The sequence below is a fragment of the Euprymna scolopes genome, chromosome 32, assembly GCF_053919585.1.
Source record: "Euprymna scolopes isolate OS-2025 chromosome 32, ASM5391958v1, whole genome shotgun sequence".
NCBI classification, from domain to species: domain Eukaryota; kingdom Metazoa; phylum Mollusca; class Cephalopoda; order Sepiida; family Sepiolidae; genus Euprymna; species Euprymna scolopes.
The window spans coordinates 67,665,408-67,685,323 of NC_136513.1; the positions used below are offsets into that span (position 1 = coordinate 67,665,408).

The 19,916-nt window shown below is 31.9% G+C and overlaps 1 protein-coding gene across 5 annotated transcripts in view; it reads right to left on the reverse strand.

The window, feature by feature from the left end:
* Positions 1-19,916, reverse strand: part of LOC145256407 (membrane-associated protein Hem-like) — a 195,507-nt gene that overhangs the window by 29,417 nt on the left and 146,174 nt on the right. For 3 of the 5 annotated variants that reach the window (XM_080115272.1, XM_080115270.1, XM_080115274.1), the window contains exons 27-29: positions 19,234-19,251; positions 3,206-3,288; positions 1,648-1,728 (exon numbers count right to left, since the gene is read on the reverse strand). In XM_080115272.1, coding sequence (XP_079971398.1) covers positions 1,648-1,728; positions 3,206-3,288; positions 19,234-19,251 — 182 coding nt within the window. The remainder of the gene's footprint in view (positions 1-1,647; positions 1,729-3,205; positions 3,289-19,233; positions 19,252-19,916) is intronic. The other 2 variants (XM_080115273.1, XM_080115271.1) reach the window with 1 other exon arrangement.

Below are 19,916 nucleotides of genomic sequence, written 5' to 3' on the forward strand. Positions count from 1 at the left end.
AAACAACTACGGATGGCAGTGATTGCTGAGAATCCAGTTAGGAGATTCGAAGTTCCTATCCGTCACGGTTACCACCTGACGAAGGCCAGAGGAATTAGTTGGCCGAAACGTTGTGAATAAACAAACCAATAAAAGATGAAAAACAACAACTAATAAAGATGAGAATAATAGTCCGAAATAAAAATAAATTAATATAAGTTGAATATGTTTTGTGATTATTTCAATTTCAGATTGCTCAATTGTGTAAAGGTAGATTCTAAAATCTACACTTAATATGAGATTCGTTTGAAAAGTATGGAACTGGATATGCTATGTGAGTTATGGATGAAAGAGAGATTGCGTTATCATTTAACATAATATCTTGTCGGTAGTCTGAAATTGTGGTCTCAACCGTCTGCAACCATTACATTTTTTTCATGTGCTTTTGTTTACATCTCAATTTTCAGGTCATTCAGGACGAAAACAGAATACAACAGAAACAACCTCTCTATTTACATAGTCGCACAAAACAAGACTATCTTATATTTTCCAAGCTCAAGGATATCAGATTTAAAGGTTGTGAAGGTTATCTATAGGGCTGTAATGACCGATCTGAGGAAAATTCCAGAAGAATTCCATGAGAAACATGACAGAAGGATGGAAAAGTGTATTAAACTTGAGAGAAGGGGAATTACTTTGAAAGGGAAAACATGTGGTTATAAATAAAGTTTGACACAAGCAATGGCATGCGGGAAGGTGGCCAACGGTATCTAAATTGAGGGAAGGAAGGATTCAATCATTCAAAATGATCTCCCTTTCTCATAATATTTTCAGTTCTACGACTTATATGCCTCCAATGCTGCACTTCAATTTCTTGTTCTCTTTCAGTGGGGGATCAGTCCTTCACGACTGAGACAATTTTTTATTTTTGTATCTTTTCTCCACGTTAAAAAACGACCCTGGTGTCTAACTCTGTCCTGTGGGGAGGCATAGTAAATAGGTACAAGCATCACCGAATACCAGTCCCACTACTTTTCAGACACCTTGTAAGAAATCTACACTTCCTTCCAGTGATTTAAATCCAGAAAAATTAAAATGCTTTATTCCTATGTTATTCTAAAAGCACTATATATGTTCGAAGACATAAGCAACTTTTATTGGAAATATTAGTTTGGAGAAAAGTGAATCAATAAAATTGAATTAATGTAGATTTTAAAAAAAGAAAAAAATTTAAAAAGAAGCTTATTTGTAAATTTTATACAAGCATAGAATATGTGTAAAACACATAAAACATAAATGCTATAAATATAAGCAATGTGTGAAGATAATCCATTTGTTGCTGCATAAAGAAATGCAAATTCATGCACATGCTGAATCATTTCTATGAAATCTATTTCATGAAGAAAGATGGACGCACAACGGCTATTGTCACAGAATTGAAATTCTGTCAATTCGACTGTGGTTACTTACATACCCCCCCCCACCAAGTTATGAATAGTAAAATAGCAAATCGTTTTCAATGAATTATTAAAAAATGTAAAAATTTGTCAGCAATAAAATAACACAAGAGAAAAGTGAAGTCAAACTGAGATAAAATATATAACAATAAGCAAAATCATTTGTACAAAAGCAAAAATAATTGCATAAAAGTAATGCCATTTTATTTACCATATTATCTTTTGTAGCAGGGACATGTTGTTGGAGGTCTCGGATTGAACCCATCAAAAAAGGTATACGCTCATCTAAAACCTGAAATAAAAAAACGCAAAACGCATTTACGATATTGGTATCTAAATCTTAATATCAATTATAAATATCAATTATAAATATCAATTAAAAATATCAATTCGATTGTTTAATAGTATTTCCTGATTTGAAGTAAACAAATTCATGGCAAACATTCCCATAAAATATTTTTGTTGCAATAATCAATGCTGAAACATCAAAAGTATCAAGACATTAAAATAGAATTCTTTATCCACAATAAAAACTGAGATGTTTTATGCAAAAAATGTTCAATATGGAAATCTGATACGTAAGTCAATCAACATTAATGTCTTCTCAGCTCTATTAATTCCCATCTTCATATTGACAAAAGAGCAACATGCTTAAGTTGCATTTCAAACATTTTGACTGAATGATGGTTTAGCAAATTAAAGAAAAAAAAGGAGCACAATTCTAACAAATTTGATGAAATAGGTCCCACACTGCCTGCCAATCTCCAGCCCTTGTCACATCACTGCAGAGTTGCACTTGTGAGCTTGTTTTATAAGTACTTCCACGGACTGTGCTCCAATGAACTTACTGCATTTGCACCTTATTAATAAAATACCCTGGACTGACTTGATTAGCTGCTAAATCCTAATCCATTCACTGGAGATCCTTAGATTCCAGAAGATTTTCTACTTTGATTGCTTCTTTTCTTGGACTGTTTGTCTTTGGAATTAACTTTTTCTTCCATTTTTCTGACAGTACCAACATGCAGAAATTGAAATGTAAACAAACATCTTGCTGTCAAACTCCCTACCTAAGTTTCCCTCTTAATTCTAGTCCCTATCACAGTAACTACTTACGCTTCAGTAGCAGTATTCCTTGTTTAGGGTGATTATCCTTTTTAATAAAATATTTGATATCCATTAAGTATATTTAAGTTTCGATGAGGCAAAGAATAATTTAGGGTTTGAAGGTTCAAGCATTACCAGACGCAAGAAAAAAAAAAAAAAAAATGAAAAGTTCTATGTAAAAAATGAAAAGTTCTATGTAAAAAATGAAAAGTTCCAACTATATAATCATGCACAACGCATGTTGGGTGCATCGATGCTCTGAATGTCAGCAATGGGAGAAACATTTAACTAAGATCACTAAAAAAAAAAATCATGTTTTTTTAAAATATTTCTTGAATTCGTTGTGATTGTGAGCCACTGTAGATTTTATAAAAGTTATGATCATTCCAGTGCTGGCCAGCAAATTTTCATATCTAGAGATAAAACAGTAGTTATGCACATAAATCCAGGTTCACACCTGGTCATGGCTAAGGGAATAAGAACAATCTACCTGCATGGATAAAATAAAGTATTCAATCAGAAATTCCATACAGGTTCCGAAGTTCAATTAGAAGGTTCTCAAGTAACTAAGATAAGAATAACAATTCAAATGATCTAAATTATTAATTCTCATTTAAAAAATTATGAAATTTCAGATATTTGATAAGTATTAGAATACGTACGTCTTGCAATGCTTCCTGGCAGAGAGCGTGAAAGGAGAGGAGCACACCAACGATTGTCATACGCGTCAGAACATTGTCAACATCTAATGAAGAGAGAAAATGCAATTATTACAGTTAACAAAACAAAATAAATAACTTTACCTAAAGATGAAAATGTTGAAAAGCATTAGCTGAGAAATATAACCAGCAAATGAATCGCTCAGTTTTGGTGAAATTGTGATTAAAATCAGAGCCGAAATTGAGCATTTGCAATTGATAAAAATAAAAAAAATAAAAATAAATGTTAGTAAGATATAATTGCCTTAAGAATCAAAGATTTTACAAGTTAGCATTCATACTAAAAGTACTTATAGTTTTAAAATAGCATTTACAAAATCATCTATTTTTAAAACTTAAACAACATCAAAACTATTTCTGATAATAACGAAACTTATACACAATGAACACAAGATATATAAAAAATGGATGCCATTCAACTGAATTTCTGCTACTTGCCACACATTTCTGCAAATGGCTTACAAATGATTGTATAACATTTTCTAAAATTTCCAGAATTACTTTCTTCTTCAATAAACAATTAAGAAACTTTACAAGTAAAACCAAGAGGCACCAAGTTTGGTGAATCAGTAAGCCATCATATTTGCTCTAGACAATGCCCAGTCTGATAAAAAAAAAATTCATGCACAGCAAGTCTGATGAGCTGGCACCCTATCTTGCTGAAACCATGCAAATTCTAATTGACGTCTTTGGATTAAATATTCGGATATTAAGAACAATCATTTACATTTGAAGAATTAAAAAAAAAAGGTAAAAGCCATAAATATAAATGTGACTTGCAAATATAGACATCCAACGTGATTAGCGTTCCTTTGCAAATGTTTCTGGCTGTAAATCTAAAAGATGGCTCAATAAAAATGCAATGAAGCAAGTTTTTATTTTTATTTCTTTTTAATGAATACTTTTTTATTATCAGAAATACAGTTTTGATGGTAAAACCAGAAAATAGATAACTTTCTGAAGATCCTATGTATATGTAAATTAAAATTTAAAGTTTAAAATACCGTTTATTAAATGATGTGCATAAAGTATTTTTTATTTCTTAATCAGATCAAAAATATAGAAAATAAAATAAAATCATTACAACACAGTCATGACTGAAGGGACCTTTTCAAGAAATGACTTTCATTGAAAACTGTCAGATAAAAATTGGAGTAGGAATTATTTGAAGTTTGTTCTATTAGGTTTAAAAATGCCTTTACAGAATTTACATAAAATATCAAAATCATCTAAGAAAATGGTATTTTAAAAATGTGTAGAGAAGAGTTCACATATATAAATTGGTAAAGAAAAAGCACACATTTAATTTGAAATATTTAAATTTGAGAGCATAAATTATGTTTAAAAAGAAAAAAAATATAGGAAAGTCAATTTTTAAAATTAGATGGCCACAGTATATTTTAAAAAATCATGGGAAGAAAAGATTAGTCCAAAATACGACACAAAACAGTCTTGAACATACTTTGGTTTAGGGTGTTTGCTTCTAACCAAACTCACCATCCTGAAATTCATTTTTCCCAGCTCTTTCTACCATTTTATTTCTGCCTACCCTATTTCCTAACCATAACTCTCCCTCATTCCTAAACAACTCTAGGTATGACACAAAACTACATTGAGTTGAGACACCCTAATTTGGAAACTTTGGGGAGTGTGGAATCACTTCTTAATTACCCAAACTCCCAGGTTCACTCTGATGCAAAACTATAGTATGTGTCAGAATAGATCCATCTATAGATTAGAAACCCAGAGTAGAATTTGGGTCTCTTCCTTTAAACAAATTGCAAAGAAATTTTTTGAGTGGCAAATACTACATCAATGGTTCAAGATGTGGTGCATGCCAGAAAATAAGTTAACTAAACTCGACTCGTACGAATGTCACAAGTACAAGTTGTTACAAGATTGACAAACTGTAAAGTTTGCATAAATAACATTTTTTTAACAAAAAGCTTCTTAAATTTTGCTTATAAAATAAAATATACAAGAGAATGTCAGCAATAAACATGAAAATGCAAATAAGCATTTTAAACAGTTTCACAAGATTTCGGAATGTGTTTATATATATAAAATACATTTTAAAGCAAGGTGTTCTGAAAATAGTAAAAAAAAATTAAGCAATACATCGTTTATTTTTGATAGGCAAATTTTTATTACAATATTTAATATGATAAAAAGTTATTCAAAAAGGAACACATAGACTTACATTTTAACATTTTCAAAGTAATTTAGTCTTGTGATATTTTTTAAAATTATTTACATGAAAAATTAGAGAAAATTTAAAAATTGTTTAGAAATTATCAATAAACATTGATTTTGGAAATAGTATAAAAGATAATTAAACACATAATACATTTAAGAAACGTTTGTTGATTGCTAAAAAATTGCAACACCTTGCTAGATGTGTTTTCAACTAGTTCAATAAATAGACCAAATATTTTGTCAAATAAATTAGTATGTTAATTTATTTACAATTTAAAATATGGCAAAAAAATCTAAATTGATTTCAAGTAATGTACGGTGAACAAAGATACCAAGAATCAAATGCTGACCATTTTACACAAATAGATTTTAACTGTGTCTCTTTAAATGAAAAAAAATTAGTGGTATTTAATAGTGTTCTGAAATTAATGAGAGCCTTATACATTTATTTATGTTAGATGCAGGTGATTTCTAATAAAGTTGTCTACAGCTCAGTCTTGCTTTGCAGTTCTTTTGCTTTCATGCACATTGTAGGTCAGCTCCCTTTGATAGAGATTTTATACATATATACTTTGCATCAGTATTTATTTTTATATAATCTTTCAAACTTTTCTGCGTTAACCAACAAGTTTATATAAATTTTTTTTGCTGTTTTCCACAGAATACAAAATGCCAAATTTTTGAAACTCCATGGAATAAGGAAATAATTCACTTTATTTTATATTCCTTGTTTATGAACAATAAAGTGTGCAAATCACAATTTTCACTCCACTATATATATATATATATATATATATATATATATATATATATATATATATATATATAAGAGTGGAGTTAGAATTATGATTTACACAATTTATTATTTATATGTATTATTGTATGTATCTACAAGAAATTTTATGCATGTATATTTTCAGTATTTACTTTGACAGTAAGTAAAGCTAGGTAGCAAGTTTTAAAAATTCTGTGTAGCAATTAAGCTATACAGAATTTTGCTGTGTTTCATCCTCATCAGGATTCTTCAAACTATTTCATGGAATTGATGTTGCTTTGCGTTTTTATATATATATTCCTGTGGTACTGCGTTTGTGTTATATAAACAACAGCTCTGGACAGTCTTGAGTGTAAGGTTGCCTGCACTTGAAATTTTTTGTGGCAAGAGTTATGCAATCTCCAACCACACCTCTCCTGAATTGGCATTGTTTAATTCCAGTGACAAGTAGGAATCCAGGAAGACTGGAAACAATGCTGAGATAAGTAGAGAGCACATACAGTGCCTAGTATTCCCAGATGGTCACCCACCTGGTATTGGCTAGGCTAATCATTGCTTAATTTTGATGATCTTACGAGGGTTGTTGTGTCAATGTGATTATATATATCTTCTAACATGAAAGGGTGCTTCTAGTGCAATAATTTGTAATCGCATTTTACCCACACCGCGGCAAATCTAAACATTTTCTTATTGGCTTGATTTTCAAAGTGCATAAACGTTTGATCATCTCTGTCTGAGCATGACCTTCAAAACCCTATCAGCCTTGTGCATTAGGTACATTCTTGATGGAGCCAATCAACTTGCTCAATAACTCCAACAACTTTGGCCCTTGAACAATGACCTAAACGACTGTTGTGGATATTTCTGAGTGATGTATTGCTTATTGTAGTGAGAACACTTGTACACTTTATTTAGTATTCATTTCTTACTCATTTCTTTGTGTACTTTTTATGTATTGCATGTCTCTTTACCTCCATTTGTATTCATCCATGACAAATGCTTGATAAATTAAATGCTATTCTCGTCAACAATTTCTGTTTTTAGTGCTTATGCATTGTGATTTTCACAAAGTTACTCGAGTTCACCCGGCAGCTGATGTTAATAACTAGAAAAGCTGATCGCAATGTTAGAAAGGAATGCGCTGTTGGTTTTTAGCTAACACGAATCTAAACAGATGACATTTTATAAATTGGAGGAAATAACAATTTAATTTTAAACGCGTGGGTTAGGGTCAAATGTTTTTTTGTAACCGTTTAAAAATTGACGAATACTTAGCCAGCCTTTTCTAGTTTTTCTGTCGACTGGCAAACAAGCCAACTTCATGGAAATGCGCGTCATACAATGCATAAGTACGTCCTTTTCTATAGTTCTGACAATGTGTTATGAAGGATAACACTTATAAATAATGACGACCACGTACATGGAGAAGAAATATTCCAAACACGGACCAATAAGAAAAAATATCACCTTTATTAGCATTATTCCCAATATACAAATGGTGCAACTCTTTTTTTTACTATGAGGTAAGTTCCACAAACTTGTCAGATCTGACATTACAAGCTACATTAGAGTATATAGCAGCTGTTAAATACATGATTCTGTATGGAGGGAGGAGTCTTTGGTGTAATGACAGCAAAGTTCAGGTCAGATTAGATTCTGTGTATCAGTTCTGATACTTTGTAAGCATAGCTGGATATACTCCTCACGATCAGTCATGTTGATTTGGCCATATTAAAAAAGAAACTCTTGGATAAAAAAATGCAGAAACTTTGAGGTTGGCAGACTCGAGAAAACTTGGATGCAAACTATCAACAGTGGAATTTGAATGGAATGAATCCTCATGATTGCTAGCTGTTAGAAAATATCAGATCCATAAGGGAAATAAGATGATTTATTGTAATAATGATGATGATGTAATAAAAAATGTGCTGGTTGAAAACTAAGATGATTTTTCAATAAAATTTACAATTTATAAAATTTAGAAAAAAATAAAAATGAAAACTCAATAAAAACAGGTTTGCAGGTGTTTAGTTGTATTTTTTTTTTTTTTTTTTTTTACTATTTTCAAGCTTATAAAAGATAAGTGCTTTTAAAAATGTATATTTATTAAATTTTTAACCATTTTAAAAATCAAATAAAAACATTTATCTTAGATGTATATTAAAAATTTAATTTTACCATAAAAAAAATCTAATGAAAGCGTATTTGAAATGCCTATTAATAAACATTTGCACTTTTTAATTGTATTGCATTGAATAACTTCACAAATGAAAACATTTAATTAAAAAAATTCTTATTCATTGTCATTTTTCCAAGGTCTTGGTCAGAAGTTATCAGAATGAGATATGGTTCAATTTGACTATAGATGTACTCTCCCAGACATGAATTCCTTTTTCAGGAGGAATAGGGGTGGTTTATTGCTGTTAGTCTGAGGCACTCTTATCAGGGAATACAAAGTGAAGAGCTGGTTTTCCGCACTTTCCAGTCTCATGCTACACTTTGCTGCAGTTGGAAGCATTAAAAATCCTAGTTAAAATAGCAGTGAATTCCATAACCATTCAAACTGAAATTATAACAATGAGAACCTGTTTTTAATTATCTTTGACCCAAGAAAAATTTTAAGAAAATCAATACATTTTTTTCTTTTTAAGGAATTTTAATTCTTCTTTGGGGACAGAAAATGGAGATTCATTTCCTTTTATATTTACATGTAATCTCTCTCGGCGCTTGGACTGTTATGTCAAGATTTCTGTAACAATGTGAGCAATTCAAAAATATCCCTGCCCAGCTCTATTTACCACACAATTATAAATAGTTCCTATCAAAATGTCAATGTAAACAGATGTCTCATTGTGGCTTAGATGGGAGGTTAGAGCAAAACAGATAACTCAAACTACACTTTCAAAGCCTGAAACTAAAAACTTGAATTCTATTCATTTCTCTAATACATGCTAGACAAATGAACCCGTCTCATATTCTTGTGTTGAAACTTAATTAAAATAATATAAATTGTGTCTTTTTAAAATGGACCCTAATGACCCTTTTTTTTCATTTCAAACAAAGCCAGTTAAACGCTACTACAAAATGACTACCTCCAATTGTGACATTCATCCCCACCAACCTCTACAAAAGCAAAATAATGTCTAATTAATGGAGATATTTCTATTCTTGCATTGCAATGATATCAATATTAAATCTATTTTAAATGACAGCTTTTTGCACAGTTTAATTTTTTCAGGGCAGTTTTAAAAATTGTTTTTTTTTTAATCCCAATATTTTAATCTACATTTTTTAATACAATTCGATAAGTAAAAAGTTTTATCTTTTCTTTTACTTGAAATGCTTATATGGTTGTGAGATATTGGAGTATTGGAGGATTCAGAATAATGTTATCTTATTTTCACAGTTGCCTGAATAATCAAATTATCAATTCTCATCTCAAAAATCGCAAAACAGAGAGAAACTATTTTCAAGACAATCACCATATGTAGGCATTTTTTTTTTTTTTTTTTTTATACTTTTTTCGAAATCAGAATGTTTAATTTGTATAGCTTTGTCAAAACAATAGATGGCTTTTGTTTTCTTGAATTCTTTTTTTTTTCTTTAACTTTTTTTTTTAGACAACATGTCATCTGATATATAATAAAAAAATGTCTGAACTTCTCTACACCAACTCCTCAATTTGTACTAACTTCTCTTAACTCAATCCACACTACCAACTATCAATGTCTCCGCTCACTATCAGCTATCAAAAATTCGACACACTGCCCTCTCTAATTTTGTCTATAAAATTATCTGTTTTCTTCCACATATTCAAATTAATGCCACATCTATATAACGAATCCACAACCTCATTATCTTTTCTTTATCCTTTTTCTAATATTCAAAACAGACATGTTGCCGCTTGTGAGTAATTTGTTCTTTTATATTTTAAACCATAAACCCCCATGATCATTATAGATGATTTCACGCTACATAATTCTGTGCCCAGATTGGCACAGTATAATCTTTCTGTAGTTTATGTATTGCCACTTGTTCACTTTCATTGCCCTCTGGCCCAGTACTTACATTGTAGTCTACATGGACCAAGCACCTTAAATGTAAAATATGCTATGACGTTCCATTGATACTCAAGTTGTAATCACTCTTCTTCCCCATTGCATCATACATTGTGTGTTCATTGGTTTCATTTAAACCTCTTTTATTTGGATAGTCCTTGCCCATCACTTTCTGGAAATGCATCTCTTGGGTGTCTCTATTCATAATCAAAAAAACTGATCTTTGTTGCATTGTGTCCGTTCTAGATCCGATCTTGGGAGCTATGCTGTACCAGATTCTGGCTTCTTCAGGTAATATCCTTACTCTCTCAGCTATTGCTTTCCAATAATGTTGCTCCACTATTTCATTTCCTCCGGGTTTATCGGTTGCCCTGTAATAGCTTATTTTCCATTTTTTTTTTTAATAGTGTGTTATGATAGTGTGTTATGTCTATAGTGAATCTTGTCCAATTCTTCGTAGCAGGATTATTTGTCCAATTCTTCGTAGCAGGATTATTTGTCCAATTCTTCGTAGCAGGATTATTTGTCCAATTCTTTGTAGCAGGATTATTTCCAATTCATCATAGCAGGATTATTTCCAATTCATCATAGCAGGATTATTTTGCACCAAATCTAATGTTCTTTCTACTCTCTTCTAGTTAACCAATTTCTAGACAGCATAATGTGACCTCTTCTTTCTCAACTAACCAGGTTTTTTTTTACCCATGTTAACATGTCTGCTCTGTTTCTCTCTGAAAACACAAAACATGACTTTATTTGCAGTTCAAATTCACAAATTAATTCTCCAAACATCTCACCTTCACTTTACAATCATTTCTTCAGTATCCTTTGTTCGTATTCTTCTACTCCCTTCCGCTGTAGAATTTACCTAACTTAGTACCATGGCTGAATCCGTTCTTATTTTGATTTTTCTCAATCCCTATTTTATAGCTAAATTGATGCCTTTCAGAACAACATCTAATTCGGCCATGTTAATATGATTATTGTCATTCTTTTTCCTCAACCATGCTGCATCTTCCACAACCAATGCGCCAATCTCCACGACTACGTCTGCTGCAATACGGCTTGCATCACACCACTCCTATTTCAAGTATGTGCCAAGCTCCAGTAACAGGGTCCTCCTTTTCTATATCATGTAGAATCTTCTGTATTACTTTGACAGTTTTGCCATCAACTCTGTCCTCTCAATTTACTCCACTTGTTCTTTGAACATAACTATGTTACTCACAGCTATCCAGCTACTGGATAGTGTCCCAACAATTTGCTATACATAAAAAATAACTTCCTTTTACTAATTACTCCTATCTTTGGGATCTCCTTGCCTCTTCTGAATATCAAGTCTCCCATCCTTCTTTTCATAGTGCTGTCAACCCAAATCCTTTCAAATGTTCCACAACTTCTTTTGTGGATATCTTCATTACATCCACTATTACATCGTCGATGTATGAATCGGTTGCCTTTTTTGCTTCCTCTCTTCAACACCGTTTTTAAAATGGCTGCCATAATCTTTGGCGCAACATTAAATCCGAATCCTAGCCGTGTCAGACAATAAGTTTTCCGTTTATGGCAAACCAGCTGGTACTGCCATAATACCTTCACCACATGGAGCGAGCTGCAAGTAGGCAGACCTAAGGTTCACAACCCCAGTTCCTCCCATCACATGTTTCCACTTTCCCATCTTTTCATCACATACACATCTATTATGTTGCCCCTGTATGACATACCATAAAACAGCTAAATCACGGAAGTCCAGCACTGGCCTGATTTTCCTTTTGTGGTCTGGAACACTGCCATCAATGATAACACACCTTTTCCTTCTCCCTTCCATGGAAAAAGTAGGTCTTCCTCTTTCCATCTCTTCCTCAAACTCTGAGATTTTCTTACTTTCCAGAGAATTCTTATATTTTACTCTATTCTGTAAAACTGGAAACTCTCCCTTCCATTTCCATTTTACTATTCTTTTTCTCCATTGAAATTTGCTTCAAAATTTTTATCCTCAATTTTACAATCACCTGATGGACAGCTACGGCATAATGTACATCTCCAAACTTCATCTACACTTTCTTTATAGTTACATCTCCCATTTCATTGATTACATTCATTCCAATTATGACATCAATCCCATCAATGGCACGATTCATTAATATCGCTTTCACTTTTACTCGTACTCCGTGTATTTTGATTACCACTTGCTGGGCTCCTTTACATTTTATGTCCCACCCATCAATTGCTTTCACAGTGCAACTCCTACACATGAGTTTGCACTTGATTAAAGTGATGGTGCACACAGTATCAACAAGTCCAGTCATTACCGTATTATTTACCACAACTTTTATTATAGGAAGAGGCCAGTATTGCACCTTTATTCTGTTGCCGGGGTAACTACTGGCACAGAAGCTCCCCTTGCCCATTTCCTGACTCTGAAGACTATGCTGCAATGTGGCCCAACTTTCCACAATTGTAGCACCTTACCCAGGCACTATGTATCTTTGTACAATCTCTTCTAAAGTGCGGTTCTTGACATCTAAAGCACTGAATTACTTATTTCTCAATGTATTGCTTTGTGCATTTGCTGATACTTTCCTAGTCATTCGAATTCTTTTGCTAACTAAAAGCCGTGCAGTTAGTATCAATTTGCTAACATCCATTCTCTATACGTGAGGTAACTGCTGTAGTGCTACAGATACATCATCTGGGAATCCCATAATGAAAGCAAGTTTGGCTATTTCAAGGTATCCTGATACTTCAATCAATCTTTTGATTGTATTGGCGTAAACATCCACTGACTCTTGTTCACTTGAATTGTTTTAGCTTTTTATATGCTTCAAAAAGGTCCTTCATTGAATGCGGTTACTAGTCTCATTTCTATCTGTTCCGCAGCTAATTAGACTTCTTTGCTCATCTTGAGGTAGAGAGTATGCACACCTCCCTGGAGAAAGAGTGGAATAAAGCTGGCCAGGTCTTGCACTTTTTGTAACTTAGCTACCAGTTGTACCTTTTTAATCCGTCCAACCACATCACCTTCTCTACTAAAAGGCAAAAAGTATCACATCTTTTCCTAATCTCAGTAGTTCTGATTCCATGATTCTCTCAGTCAAAATATTTTGTCGTCTGATATAAAAATATGTCTAAACTTCTTGACACTAGCTCCTCAATTTGTACTGACTCCTCTAAACAATCTACACCACCAACTGACACTCTCAGCTGTCAAAAATTTGACCCTCCCCCCTCGTCCTCTCCAATTCAGTCCTTCCATAATCTTTTTTCTCCCACATATGCAAATTAATGCCACATAACAAATCCACAACCTCACGTTTCTCTTTTCTTTTTCCTTCACCTGATAGTCAAAACAGATGTGCTTCCACTTGTGAGTAATTTCTTCTTATACATCTTAGATCACATTCTATTTGCCCAATATTTGAACTAGACGAATTAGGGATTTCACATGACCCCTTTTCAATTTTAAAATAATAAAAGTTAGTTTTTAAAAATAGATTTTATATAACTTTACTAATGTTTTAATAACAAATGCGAAGAACAGTTTTCTATTGATTGGAAATCTTAATTGATAAAAAAAAAAAAAAGAATAAATTTGTATAATTTTTTAGAAAATGTATTCAGAACAATATGATAAAATGAATCGTAACATTATTTTTAAAAACAGAAAATATCATGGGATGGTGGTAATTCAAGAGCAGTGTAAGACAAGTTACATAATATTATAACAGGTTAGTCACAACAAGAAAAAATACACACAACATCAAAACATAAGTAGAGGAAAGAAAAGGAGGAGGAGAGATTGCTGAGAAGCAGAGAAACTACAAATGAAGATGATTTATCAAAGAAAATGAAGTGACATGCGTCAAAAAGAGAGCATAAATAAAAAAAAAAAGAGTTAAAAAAATGTTAAAAATTAAAATAGCAGTCTAATTTCTGGAAAGAAAGAAAAGAATTGGCAAAATTAAAAATTACCAATTCTTACCTTTAAAAATCCCCAGATTATATAGCAGAGAAACAAGATTAAAAATTATTCAAAATATAGTCATTGTTGACCGGTAATTTTAGTTGGCAAATGTATTTTTGTAATGCTATTACAAAAACCCATACAAATGAAGAGACATCACTCCAATAACTATTAAATATATCTTTTATGATTCTGATGAATATTGTAGAGTTGTTTCATTGCACAACAGATACAAAGAAAATCATTGATCAAGTGAAAAGCCTATTTAATCAGGAAATGACAAAATACTGTAAATCTAGTAAAAACTTAAAATGTTAGAGAAATAATTCTTATAATGTAATGACATATTTTAAATATGCATTGACTTTATGCAAAACAAACCATCTGAAATCAAAGTTTTAAAAATAGTTTTAGTAATAATTGTATATTCAAAGTTTCTACTAATTTAAAAGAATGTAAAATAACATAAAAAACAAGTAACACTTTGCAAATATGAAATTTTCATACATATGCCCCTCTCTTCCTAGGTTGAGCTCTTTAGTAAGTGAAATTTCCAACTGCAACCACTATAAATGCATAGTTCTTTGTGTAAACAAATGAATCACTCAGGCAATTGTCATTTTTGCATAAACATTGAGATTTTGCTTATTTTCAGCAGATGTCAAATGGTTAGGGCTGCTGACCCTTTACTAGACAATCGAGTTTTGATCCTAGCTTCAGACACTTATTTGTCTAACCACACTGAAGAGCTATGAAACAGCAAAATAGTCTCATATGTATACATTAATGATTTTTTTTCACCTTTCGTTATACATTGAAAACAGAAATAATCATGAAATAGGCTTCGTGGCTTAGTGGGGGATGCCCTTTTCTCTTCCCTGCAACCTCTCTCCCACAGGAGAGACGTTGCGAGCCTGTCTTTGTTTTATCGTTACTTCCATGGCAGGTGCTCGTCTAAGCTCCAATCTCTGGTCCCCCCTCTTCGCCAATCTTTCACGAAAAACACCAGTCTAGCTGAAACCACTGTCAAAAATTTTCCCCACTCTTTATCTCTGCCAAAACCAAAAAGTAGATTCCATGAACAAAGCTTCTTTCTTAGAAGTGCACGCCTGTGGAACTCTGTTCCATCTGCCTGTTTCCCACCTGACTACAACTTGGATGTCTTTAAGTCCAACATAAACAAATTCCTGATGAACCGCCCCCTTAAGTAGACATTTTATCAAATCTCAACATTAACGCACTGTACATGCAATAACCCTTATCCCCAAGTGGCTTCCGGGCCTTGATAAGTGGTGACTACCTTGTAAAAAAAAAAAAAAAATGAAACAGGCTATTCTGTCGACAAATTCAAGATAACAAAACCAGCTTGTCAAAAAAGTGGAATTCTAAAATTCTAGCGCAAAGACAAAAATATATTTCTAAGATTAATATCCTTTAAATTTACTTACAAATAATGAATGTGGCAGCTTATATCAAGACTTATGAGATTCAACAATTTCACTGAAATATTACAAAGGAATGCCAATCCAAGATCAACAATAATTTTTTTCTTTCATTCTCTTTAATTAAAGAGCACAGAATTATAAGTTGTGTAATATCGAATAAAAAAAATCACATTAAAAACAAAATGTCTCTTAAGACAGGATTAAGTGAAAAGGCTGTACATTCCAAATTTACAGCTTTTAATTTCACTTTCATATAATGATATACTAACACATTTCATGTTCACATGTGTGTTAGCACCTGATATGCATATTAAAAAAAAAAAGACAGATCATCTGATGAACTTGGTGATTAGTAATTAATTTAATATTTCTAAGGTAAACAATTCCAACATTACCCATTTTAAAATGAATTGTTCCTAAGTTATATTGTCTTGTTGACTGAAATGGTACAATTTTAAATAAATTTAAAAAAATGACATTTATTTTATTGATTTGAAGAATATTCAACTGGCAATTACGTTTTACAGTAAGAAAATAGATTTACTTTAAAAAGAATACAATTACTATGTTTTAATGACATGACATATTTGTTTTATTTTTTAAGACTAGTTAGCTGCTAATGATGATTATTTTTAAAAAGAATTTTTTCTTAATAGTACTGATCCTGACAAACATTTTATTTCAAAAGAAATATTATTAACAGTACATTATATAGATTGATGTAGAAACCAATCACAGGGTCCCATTAGAGTTTGTTTAAATATGCTAAGAATGATATTCATGAAGCATTAAGATTACTGCAACATTTTTCATTAAATACTAAAAAAAAAAAAAAAAAAAAATGCATAACCTTTGAAAGTGATTGAGTAAATCATTGGAACGTAAGTATTATTGTGATTGTTAAAAACTTTTGAACTCAATATGTTTTGCCAGATTTAACGCCTTTAGCTATGATTACCCAAGTTCCTGAGAACAGGATGTCTGATGTCTACAGAGTGAACACAGTGAATTTAATGATTGTAAGAAAAAAGGGAATGAACACGCAGCTTTGATAATGAATTATTTAATGCAGCCAAATCAGATAAAAGAAAGCAAAGAAAAACTTTGGCAAGAGTATAAACTATATCATGTAAAACAAGTCTTGTTCAATGCGTATTTAATAGATTACTTAGCTGCTTCAAACAGTGGTGCCACATTTTCTAACATTCAACGATCCAGAGATAAGAGTTTTTGTAAAATTCATAAACGTTTGCATAGTATTGTCATATATCTATATCAATAAGAGTATGATTTGAATTATTTTTTAAACATTGTTTATACAGCTATCAATTCCAAAGCACTACCATAAGGTACCATCTATCCTGCTTTCTCTTTCAATTAGATATAATTACTCCTTTGTATTAAATTCAATTTTTTTTTTCGGCAGGTGACCGAGTTTGCATCTACCAAATTCTAGTCCATGGATCACTACTGCTGCTTCAACCTTTATTCTCTGAACTCAACGAAGCACAGCTGGTCCTACTTCCATAGTTGTTAAGCTTTGCCCCTTAGTCAAAGCAGCTGCTAATAATAACTGGTAACTTTACACATTCAGTGAAAGACACAAAGTCTGCTCATAAATTTGCATATTGACGTGCATAAGAAAAAAAAAAATATATATATTTTTTCCCAACTTGAAAAGTCTGCAGATTCTTTTTTAAAGGCTTCATCTATGCCATAGAGAACACTTTTACTGTGAGATTATCTCTTGAGTTTAGGATTACATTTCAACAAGCTTGAGGCATCATTAACCGTTCCTTTCTCACCCAATCTTTTGTATCAGGAATTTTGTCTGGTTTCCATTTTCTACTCTTGCTTCACTTTGCTATCAACCAGCTCAGAGTATTTTTGCAGATCAGGCGCTGTCTTTCCTTTTTCAACAAAGTCTTCCCACATTATCAGATCACATTCTTTGTTTTCTTCAACTCGTCTGACTTTCACGGTCTTTGTTATACTGTGGAGACACCCGTGAAGGGATCACTCTTATTTCATATTCTTTAAATCACGTCAATATCACGAAATGCATGAGCATGATGATCAATGTCCCTAAAACATTCGCAAGTGCACCATTCTCAAAGTTGAACATTTGACTAATACTTTGTAGCCATGGGATGAAGTTAGAATAAGATTGCAATCCATATTTCTGCTGCCTCCAAAGTAGATTGTGGTTTCAACAAAAGATTCTTGACACAATTGAGGAATACCAAGCACAATACTGCTGTATGCTTCTGTGCAAAGAACATTTTCACATACTCAAAACCTTTGGCAATTAATATCTATGATACATATGTTCTGTCACGTCGCAGCAGTTGTCCATATGTTCGGTTTCTGTTGTATACTCCTGTTTATCATTGTTACTCTTTTTTCAATTAGGATTCTTTCCTCACATTATATTCACCTAGTTTTGTTTTTTGTGGGCTAGAGTGTACTCATTTACCTTATGCATGCTTTCTGCCCTTCTTCAATGCAAAGTTTCAACTCTTTGCTTAAACCATTCTTAAATTATTTTGTTAGGATTGATTGTTTTAAATGTTTGTAGTCATTTCCAATTTCTCTTGATAAACATCATCTATAGAAGTGGGTTTCTTTTTGCCTTAGAAATTCCATGTACGTCTGTGTTTCTATCTTTTTACAATCTTTGAATTTCTCCAGGATTGCCTGTCTTACCTTCTTATAATTGGCACAATCTTCTTATTACATGGCATAGGCTCTTTGCACTCTCTTATTTAATAAAATCATATATGTAGATCAGGAACTCTTATCATTCAAAATTTGCAACAGCCCTTTCGAAATGTTGAAAGTATCTGTCCACCGATTCTTCCTTGAATTTTGACATGAGCTCTGCTTGTTTTGCTAGATCAAACTTCTGATTCTATTTCTCTGTACATTCAGCTCTTGTCTTCTCTATCCTGGCTTTTTTTAATTTTAGCTCAGGAAGCTGTTTTTGCCTTCTATAATTTTGATTTGGATAGAATCAATATTCAATATCCCACTGAAACTCTTTCAATATTCCCTCCTACTCGAGTGTCACATAAGTGATTCAAATAATTCTACGATACCATATCATGCTCCCCTCCCCTTCTCAAGAACCTTATACATTATTATTAAGTATTGCCCTGTGTAAGCAGCCTCAAGTACTGCTCTGTGTAAAAGGCTTTACATATTGTTGGGAGTGAGTCAAAGAAAAGATTTTCTAAAACTAGATTTGGATAGTGAAGAAAAGAAAAAGCTTCAGATGAATAAACAGAAGCGTAGATGTGAAGAGAACTGATGAGTGAACCAATCTGTCAATTTCCAGCAATGAATACAAGAAATGAAATTCAAAAAGCACAATACTTGTTGGAAAGGGAAAGAGAAAGAGTGGAGAAAAAAAATAAGTTGAAATACAACACAAGAACTATAAATCATACAGAAATAGAAGTGCTGACAGAAAAGACACTAAAATAAAAATAAAAAAAAACTACAGACAAAAAAATACATATAATTGATCTTACGTGCTGACATTCTGGGTTCTGACAAGGGGAAAAATAAAAATAGAGGTAAATATAAACGAAATGGAAAAAAAAAAAGAAAATTAAATTCAAAAAGTTCTAACAGGGAGAAAATTCAATGCAGTTTTGTAGGTTTATTGCATTTTATGATTACTATTTTTAAGTGAGGACTTGGATTAGATAAAAAAAAAAATGTTTCTTTTCTGTACGAATTTAAAGTAATGCAGGTCAAATGTCATGACCCTTGGAGAGTAATTGTATAGAATTTTGTCATTGATTCATTGAAAGACTTAAAGTAATTTTGCATTTGAAAAATTGTTTACCAAGATCAATAATTACAACTGAATTTGTCGTCTGCATGAAGAATCTCAATTCAAATAGGTCAGATTTTTCTTGGTATTCATCACCGGTTAATCTATATATAAAGTTATATATGTGTATACATTCATATATTTGTATGTACATGGTTCACACCTAAACTAATTAACTGATCATTATGATTTTGAAACAGGTGTTAAGCATAAGTGGTCAGAATGTGGGATATAATTAGTTTAATTTATTTTTATAGAAAAGAAACAAAAAAAGGTTGAAATTTTAGATACCTCTAATTTTTGTGAAATTTCATATTAGGTATTAGACATCAATTAATAAATATTCCCTAAATTTCAGTTTCTTTCATGTATTTT